Genomic DNA, 9,163 nt, shown 5'->3' on the forward strand with positions numbered 1-9,163 from the left:
TGAACTACAAAGTGTGGTTTGTGATAGTGAACAATGTACTAAAAACAGTGAAGAAATAACAACCGAAATTCCGAAAGTTGTGTCAATTATTGATAAGAATCTGTCGCAAAAATCGTTAGCCCGTCTTACAGTAGAAAACGACAATGTAACATTTGTGCAACAGCAGAAGGCATTTATGGTGAAGGGAACTCAAGGAAACATATATGCTGTAACCTTACTACCGAAAGAAACATGTCAGTGTCCATCGACAACACAGTGTTACCATATATTAGCTGCAAAAATGTTTTTAGGTGATGAAACCGATAATAAACCGAGAGTTGTTAATTTAAGACTACTATCCAAGAGAAATTTGAAAAGGAACGACAAAAAATCGGGAAGAAAGAAACCACGTGCGAATGATTATGATAACACCGAAGTTTTACCAGCGCCGGATTCAGAAATAGTGGAAAATATCGATATGCCAGAAACACCAGGAAAACAATCGTCCACAACGGAAACACCTAAATCGAAGAAAAAAAATAAATTCAAATGTAAGGAACAGGATATGAACACTTGTGATACACCTAAACAAGGAAAGAAATTGCGATTTTCGGAGGATGAGGATGAAATACAGCTTATATCGCCGTCCGTGTCACCGAAGAGTACCTGCCGACTTCCGATGAAAAAGCGTAAATTAACAACAGACGCTAAAAGTATAAACCATACACCTTGGGTTGCAAGTTTAAATACAGAACACAAACTTATGTTGGAGAATAATTCATGGCTATGTTCCGAAATTATAAATGTGTGCATGAATATGCTAGCGAAACAATTTCCAATTATATCTGGATTTCAATCAACAGGTTTAGCGCCTCTTTTTGATGAAGATAAACAGTGTTGGACAGAAAATTTCGGGACATTCACCAGTCAAGATACACCATGTGTGCAAATTCACCATACCGGAAAATCTCATTGGATTACATCTCTTCAGACTAAAAAGGATAGTGCCGTTTATGTGTTAGATAGTTACAGTAAAGATTTCAGATTAACACCATCGACAGAAATTCAGTTATCAGCTATTTATTCTCATGGAAAAAAGAACTTGCTTGTAAAATTACCTGATGTTCAACAACAAACAAATGGATATGACTGTGGTGTTTATGCTATTGCCAACATGGTGGAATATTGTCATAAAGAAAAACTCAACACTCAAAGACGTACGAAGTTTATTGAGAAATACATGCGACCACATTTAATATCGTGTTTGGAAAAAGGACATTTTACACCATTTCCTCAAAATACAACATCAAGTACAGACTTTGTTAGGATTTTTGCCAGAAGAATTGAGTGTAGTTGTCAGTGTGGTAAACCAGATGTTTTTGAGAACATGATTGGATGTGAAGCGAAAAGAGGACGGATCAGCTGTACTAAGTGGGTTCATCAGACATGTTCAGGAGTTTCAGAAGATTGGTACTGTGATGAACATCGCGATGCTTGAACATTGTATTGTATTGTATTGTATTGTATTGTATTGTATTGTATTGTATTGTATTGTATTGTATTGTATTGTATTGTATTGTATTGTATTGTATTGTATTGTATTGTATTGTATTGTATTGTATTGTATTGTATTGTATTGTATTGTATTGTATTGTATTGTATTGTATTGTATTGTATTGTATTGTATTGTATTGTATTGTATTGTATATTGTATTGTGTTGTATTGTATTGTATTGTGTTAACTCCTATATATTAGATATGAACGTTTTTCATTGTGGTAGGTAATCGTGACTAAATTGTTCTTTTCCATTTATCTTTATTGAACTCAATTTAATTGAATGTCTTCTTTTTTTCTGTTAGTGAAAATTGTGTGTATTAATTTATTTTATTTCTTTGTGATTCTAACATAATTGTAATTTATATGCTTGTATATACATCGTTTTTAAACAATACGAATCTCATTTCCTGCCTTTATATGACATGTATAATCACTCAATAACTAGATAAACAAAAAATAAATAATCAGATAGGAAAGAAAACATTCCAATTTGTGATTATAGTAATTAATATAGGTGTGATTTTATTTTAATGGTTCATATCACCTTCCTTTGCGTTTACTTTTATACAGTTTTTTTTATTTAATTGTTACATCAAGAAGAAAAAACCTTTCCATTTACTTAGTTATTAAAATCATTAATGTAGGTAACTAATTACATTTCACTTTTATAATTATTTAATTGGGTTTAATAATTCAATAATTAGTTTCATTAGTCACACTTATTAATCAAATCAAATGAAGTAGAGTTGTGATGAGGGGTAAACAATACTCACAGTCAGCAACTTGTACTCATATTTCCCCTATCTTTTCATTTAACAAAATTTATTTGCTTTGGATGTTGTGTTTTATGGATAAGATAAATATAAATTCAATGACAATATAAGGTAAGAACTAAAAACGTTTTTGTTTGTGTATTAAGTTTAATAAATTGAAGGTGGTTAGGTCAAGTTTTTATTTCGTATGAAATATTGTTTTCCAATTACTTTATAAAAAGTATTAAAAAGAAAACGTTATAATTTGACTTGGTTTCAAATAAGAACTCAATCATACCAACAATGTTACAAGTATTAGCACTTTTATATCGGTCAGGACATTAGTCACGACAAAGTCGATGTTGGTCAGGTCAAGTTTTTTTACCCTTAAAGTATTTTTTTCCCAATTCTTTTCAAATAAGTATTAAATCAATATTACTTTCTTGTCTGGTGTCAAATTTGAAGTCAATCCTTCCAAAGAAAAAAGGAAATTAGCAGTTTTATATCGGTCCGGACATTAATCGCGGCAAAGTCGTAGTTGGTCAGGTCAAGTTTTCTAACTCTAAAAATTATTTTTTTTGCATTTTTTTCTTATATTTTTGGATTAAATGTTTTAATCTTCCTTGATATCGAATTTGAAGTCTATCCTGTGAATAATAAAAAAGTATTAAGCCGTTTCATATCGGTCAGGACATTAGTGATTTCAAAGTCGAAGTTGGTCAGGTCAAGTTTTCTAACTCTTAAAAATATTTTTTTTAATTTTTTTTCTTTTATTTAATAAATTAATGTTGTCATCTTGCTTGGTTCCAAATTTAAAGTAAATCCTTTAAATAATGAAAACGTAATTAGCATTTTCATATCCGTCAGGACTTTGTCAGGACATTGTCAGGACATTGTCAGGACATTAGTGTAACCCGATAACGTTGGTTTCATTCCCTCGACTTATATTCTCCATGTGTAGACGGGTAAGACATAGTAAGTTAATGAGCAGACAATGATTTATCTTATTTTTTACAAACTGGAGAGAAAATATATGGGTAGACTTGATACTGTTTATAACGTGAAAATTAAGAAGCTAGTGTAGACTGATATTTGCCATTTTGAGACCGTAAATAACTAAATAACATGTTGTGTTATGATTGCCAGAATTATATTATGAGACAACTATCCTCCAAAAGTTCAAATTAAGTAGATGCATCATGTAAGAAATTAAAGTAACAAAGAGAAAAACCCACACCGCAATAGCAAGCTATAAGAGGCCCTGAAATACAAATGTTTAACAGTTCAATTGGGAAAACTAACGGCCTGATTTAAGTACAAAAGAATGAACGAAAAACATATATGATACAACAACTATAATGACAACTAAAAAATCACAGGCCCCTGACTTTGGACAGGCACATGCAGAAACTTGCAGCCGCATGGTTAAATATGTTTGCAGGCGCCCAACTCTCCCCCTAACATCCCCCAACCTGGGACAGTACTGTAACAGCAATTGTGACATTTGAATAAATTATAAATATGATATCAGTTTAAAATGGCTTAACTCGCCAGGTTACTACACAGCTCAAAACTAATAAAAACACAAAAGACACAAAGCACATATTGGTTACTGACAAAATGACTGAAAGTTAGTCTAAAACCAATACTGTAAATTCAGAAATTTTTGCATGCATTTATTATTGCAATTTTCGAAGAATTAACAAAAAATGAGAGAGTAAATATTGCAATTTTAGGAAAAGCCACATTCAGATGTATGTATTAACTATTTGATATCCATTGATATCAGAATGCGAGTTCTTAATATGAGGGTCATAATGGGGGTACCTTCATGATGAATAATGGTAAATAAAACTGCCAAATGATGTTAACTGTAATTTTTGGTGTATGACGATAGAATGGACACTTTCTTTACGACGATAAAATTATCGACTGATTTTGACAAATCATGTTAAATTTTTCCAAAAATAACGGTAATCATGGTAATGGTTAATTATTTGAGACCTCTGATGAATCACGATAAAATTTTAAACAATTTGACGCTAACGGTAGCCGAAAAAGACTGATTGACGCCTGACGGTAAAGGACATTCCTACCCTCTATTATTGGGATACTACATGTACTAAGAGTTACATTATTCACATTAATAAAAACCTCGCAATAATTTCTGAATTTACAGTAACTACATGTACTAATAAAGAATGTCATGTCCCTATAGACTAAAAAAAAATCAGCACACATCCAACATCCAATGTAAAGACGTCATTAACAGTCTGAGAAAACATGACCTTGTGCAATGCTAAAATAATGGTACTGATAGATTATAGTTATTTTGTACACTGAAAAAAATGCATATTAAAATCCAGGATAGTTTTTTCATTTCATGGTCCAGCAACTTCATAGCAACATTGCTGTCCATCAGATTGTCTTTTTCTGAATTTGTTTCTGCAGACAGGCGAGACATATCTCTGTGTCAACAGTTTATTTATTGTGTATGTAAATAATGTTGACATTGAGCAACATTCTTTTCCTTATGAATAAAGAAGATGTGAGGTAAACATCAATGAGGCAGTACAGCATATATACTTCTTGTACATGTTGTATATAGTATGGGATTGGAATGTGAGGTAAACCTCAATAAGACAGTACACCATGTATATACACTTCTTGTACATGTTGTATATACATGTATGCTATGTTGTGATGTTACACTATTGTTTCAGAAAAAGGGTGAAGGTTTGGTACCCTTGAAACGTTTAAACCTGCTGCATTTGTTTACACCTGTCCTAAGTCAGGAATCTGATGTTCAGTAGTTGTCCTTTGTTGATGTGGTTCATAAGTGTTTCTCTTTTCTCGTTTTTTATATAGATTAGGCCGTTGGTTTTCCTGTTTGAATGGTTTTACACTAGTAATTTTTGGGGCCCTTTATAGCTTACTGTTCGGTGTGAGCCAAGGCTCCATGTTGAAGACCGTACTTTGATCTATAATGGTTTACTTTTATAAAATTTTGACTTGGATGGAGAGTTGTCTCATTGGCACTCATATCACATCTTCTTATATCTAGTATGGAATTAGAATTACCCAAAACATGCAGGTGTATAAATGCAGAGAATGTCAAAAGAGATATTTTATGTGTAATTTGCAGGAAGGCATCAAAAGGCTTACGTCTTTATTTTTTTTTGTTCCTTACAGAGTCGTCCAAGAAAGCATACTGGAGATAAACATTATCAATAAGATGTTAGAGGGAGGAGAGGATTTAGTCACAGTAAATGGTACTCGTCAGAGACGCATAAGAACAGAGGCTGGTAATAAAGTTTCTAAATGTGATGTGTCTGATAGAGAATTTAGTCAAAGTAGTGACTTAAAGACACATGTGAGAACACATATTTGTGAAAAACCTCATAAATGTGATGTTTGTGGTAGAGAATTTTCCCGAGGTAGTATCCTAACTAGACACATGATAATACATACTGGAGATAAACCTCATGTCTGTGATGTATGTGGTAAACGGTTTAGTCAGCATAGTAATTTACAGAGACACATGCGAACACATACAGGTGATAAACCTTATGTCTGTGATGTATGTGGTAAATGGTTTAGTCTGCATGCTACTTTACAGAGACACATGACAATACATACAGGTGATAAACCTCATGAGTGTGATTTATGTGATCAACGGTTTAATCAACATAGTAGTTTACACAGACACATGAGAATACATACAGACGATAAACCTCATGACTGTGATGTATGTGGTAAAAGGTTCAGTCGGCTTGGTTATTTACAAAGTCACATGAGAATACATACCGGTGACAAACCTCACGACTGTGATGCATGTGGTAAAGGGTTTCGTGTGCATACTAGTTTACAGAGACACATGAAAGTACATACAGGTGATAAACCTCATGAGTGTGATTTATGTGATCAACTGTTTAATCAGCATAGTAATTTACAGAGACACATGAGAACACATACAGACGATAAACCTTATAACTGTGATATATGCTGTAAAAGATTCAGTCGGCTTGGTAGTTTACAGAGACACATGATAATACATACAGGTGATAAACCTCATGAGTGTGATTTATGTGATCAACGGTTTAATCAGCATAGTAATTTACAGAGACACATGAGAACACATACACATGATACAGATGATAAAACTCATGCTTGTGATGTATGTGGTAAAAGGTTCAGTCGGCTTAGTTTACAAATTCACATGAGAACACATCATGTTGACAAACCTCATGACTGTGAACTATGTGGTAAATGGTTCAGTCGGCTTGGTAATTTACAGAGACACATGAGAACACATACAGGTGATAAGTCGCATGAATGTTACCGGAGACCTCAACATTGTCAATAACTGACTTCCCTGTGAAATGTGTTATCCAAAGGTGCGAAATAGCATGAGCCTAAATCCATCAATTGGAAATACAACTTCAAAATACATATGGATTCGGTCGAAGATTATGCCAGGCAATGGGCTAAACGCGAGAAAGAAGACGTAGATACTCTTTCCGAATGGATTAAGGCTGTGAGGTTGTTAATACAAATCAGAATTAAGAAACTAAATGGGTCTATCAATACCCATGCTACGTCAATCTTTAAAGACCCAAATGTTGCAAAACACTTGTCCTTCCTCCATGACAAATATGTTGTTGTCCCCGCAGATAAAGCCCCAAACAACATCGTTTTGTGTGTAAATGTCATTACATAAACTGCTTGATAAATGAATTAGGTATTGACAATTCACTTGGAAACTCAACATATACCCTCACGACACTTACCAAAGAGGAAATCCTGGATAATCATAGGTCTGTTCTATGTTTGTTTGAAATTTCAACTAAAGATGAAGAACTGGATCTTCCATCACTGTATTGGATACCTAAACTACATAAGTGTCCTTACAAACAACGGTACAGTGCTCCACGAGACCTCTTTCTAAATTATTAACATCTATTTTATCAGCAATCAAAGCCGGGCTTCAAAGTTATTGTGAAACTGCCTATTCTATAGGTGGCGTGAATCAGATGTGGATACTAAAAAATTCCAAAAGATCTTTTAGAGTACATACAATCTAAGATTCTCTCATCTTGAAATAGTATTAAAACACTTGACTTTTCTACACTTTACACAAGTATTCCCCATTCCAAACTATAAGATAAATTGAAAGAGTTGGTATTGCTTTGTTTCATAAAAAAGAATGGCGAACATAGATACAAGTATCTTGTCTTGGGGAGGGATAAATCCTACTTTGTAAAGAATCACTCTGATTCCAACAAAAAGTTCTCTGAAACTGACATTATCAAGATGCTTGATTTCTTGAATGACAACATATTTATTAAGTTTGGAGGACGTGTTTTTCAATAGACTGTCGGCATTCAAATGGGAACCAATTGTGCCCCTCTTCTTGCGACTTGTTTCTTTATTATTATGAGGCTGACTTCATACAGGAAGAAAGATAAGAAGTTAGCAATATCCTTTAACTTTACTTTCCGCTATATAGATGATGTTCTCTCACTTAGTTAATAATTCAAAATTTGGTGACTATGTTGAATGCATCTATCCCATCGAACTAGAGATAAAGGATACAACAGATACAGTTAAGTCTGCCTCATATCTTGACTTACATCTAGAAATTGACAATGAGGGTCGGTTGAAAACAAAACTTTACGACAAAAGAGATGATTTCAGCTCCCAATTGTGAAGTTTCCATTTCTATGTAGCAACATTCCAGCAGCGCCTGCATACGGAGTATATATCTCCCAATTGATACAATATTCCCTTAACAAGTAACAAGTATTTCCTATCATAATTTCCTTGACAGAGGGTTGCTGCTCACAAGGAAGCTATTAAACCAAGAGTTCCAAATGGTGAAGTTGAAATCATCCCTTCGTAAATTTTACGAGTTGGTTGACCGTCATGGAATAACCGTTTCACAGATGATATCGGATATGTTCCTTATGTCGTAATTACAATCCACTTCCTTTTTCACCACGAATGTGACCTACCGAATTAGAATATTTACCAGATTTGTAATAACATGAGCAACACGACGGGTGCCACATGTGGAGCAGGATCTGTTTACCCTTCCAGAGCACCTGAGATCACCCCCAGTTTTTGGTGGGGTTCGTGTTGCTTAGTCTTTAGTTTTCTATGTTGTGTCTTGTGTACTATTATTTGTCTGTTTGTCTTTATTTTTTAGCCATGGCGTTGTCAGTTTATTTTCGATCTATGAGTTTGACTGTCCCTCTGGTATCTTTCTCCCTCTTTTATGTACATGGTAAAGAGTAAACACGAGGGTTCAAGTCAAGCTGGTAGTTTACATAGACATAAGAGTGACATTAAATTTGTATATGTTTATATTGTTTACCTAATGAATGTTATTTCTTTGATTAAGGATCATATCCAGCCCAAGCTGTGTCATGCAGTTGATTAATAAATTAAATAATAATACATATGGGAGAAGACTTTATAAGTTTGGTAATCTGATTAAAATTCAGATCCATCTTAACTCGCTTATACATATAAGATCTGACGCACAGTATAGAGGTTTAACTTTATAATATAATTAAGAAGATGTGGTATGAGTGCTAATGAGACAACTCTCCATCCAAGTCACAATGTATAAAATGTTAACAAAGTTTGATTAACTTGTGTCTCATCCCTTATGCATATTGAAGGAAATATTGAAGGAAATAAAATATGTTTAAATTAATAATACATTTAGATAACTGTTTCAAATGATGTGGATGTGTTTAACCGTAGTTGTCAAGGAAACTTTTTCTAATTAGAAGTTGTATAAGTTGTGCATGGATTTATTCTTTAAATAAGTTCAACGTCAACTTCAATTATGCACAAAGGAAGATAA

General features: G+C 33.5%; 1 protein-coding gene across 1 annotated transcript; it reads left to right on the forward strand.

Moving 5' to 3' along the window:
• The first annotated feature begins 3,230 nt into the window (after positions 1-3,230).
• LOC127721532 (zinc finger protein 239-like) lies at positions 3,231-8,203 on the forward strand. The gene is made up of 2 exons (XM_052228293.1): positions 3,231-3,264; positions 5,482-8,203. The coding sequence occupies exon 2, from the start codon at positions 5,525-5,527 to the stop codon at positions 6,653-6,655; it is 1,131 nt and encodes a 376-aa protein (XP_052084253.1). The 5' UTR covers positions 3,231-3,264; positions 5,482-5,524; the 3' UTR covers positions 6,656-8,203.
• The last annotated feature ends 960 nt before the right edge of the window (positions 8,204-9,163 follow it).

Source organism: Mytilus californianus, unplaced genomic scaffold (genome assembly GCF_021869535.1).
Source record: "Mytilus californianus isolate M0D057914Y unplaced genomic scaffold, xbMytCali1.0.p SCAF_12, whole genome shotgun sequence".
Classification (NCBI taxonomy): Eukaryota; Metazoa; Mollusca; class Bivalvia; order Mytilida; family Mytilidae; genus Mytilus; species Mytilus californianus.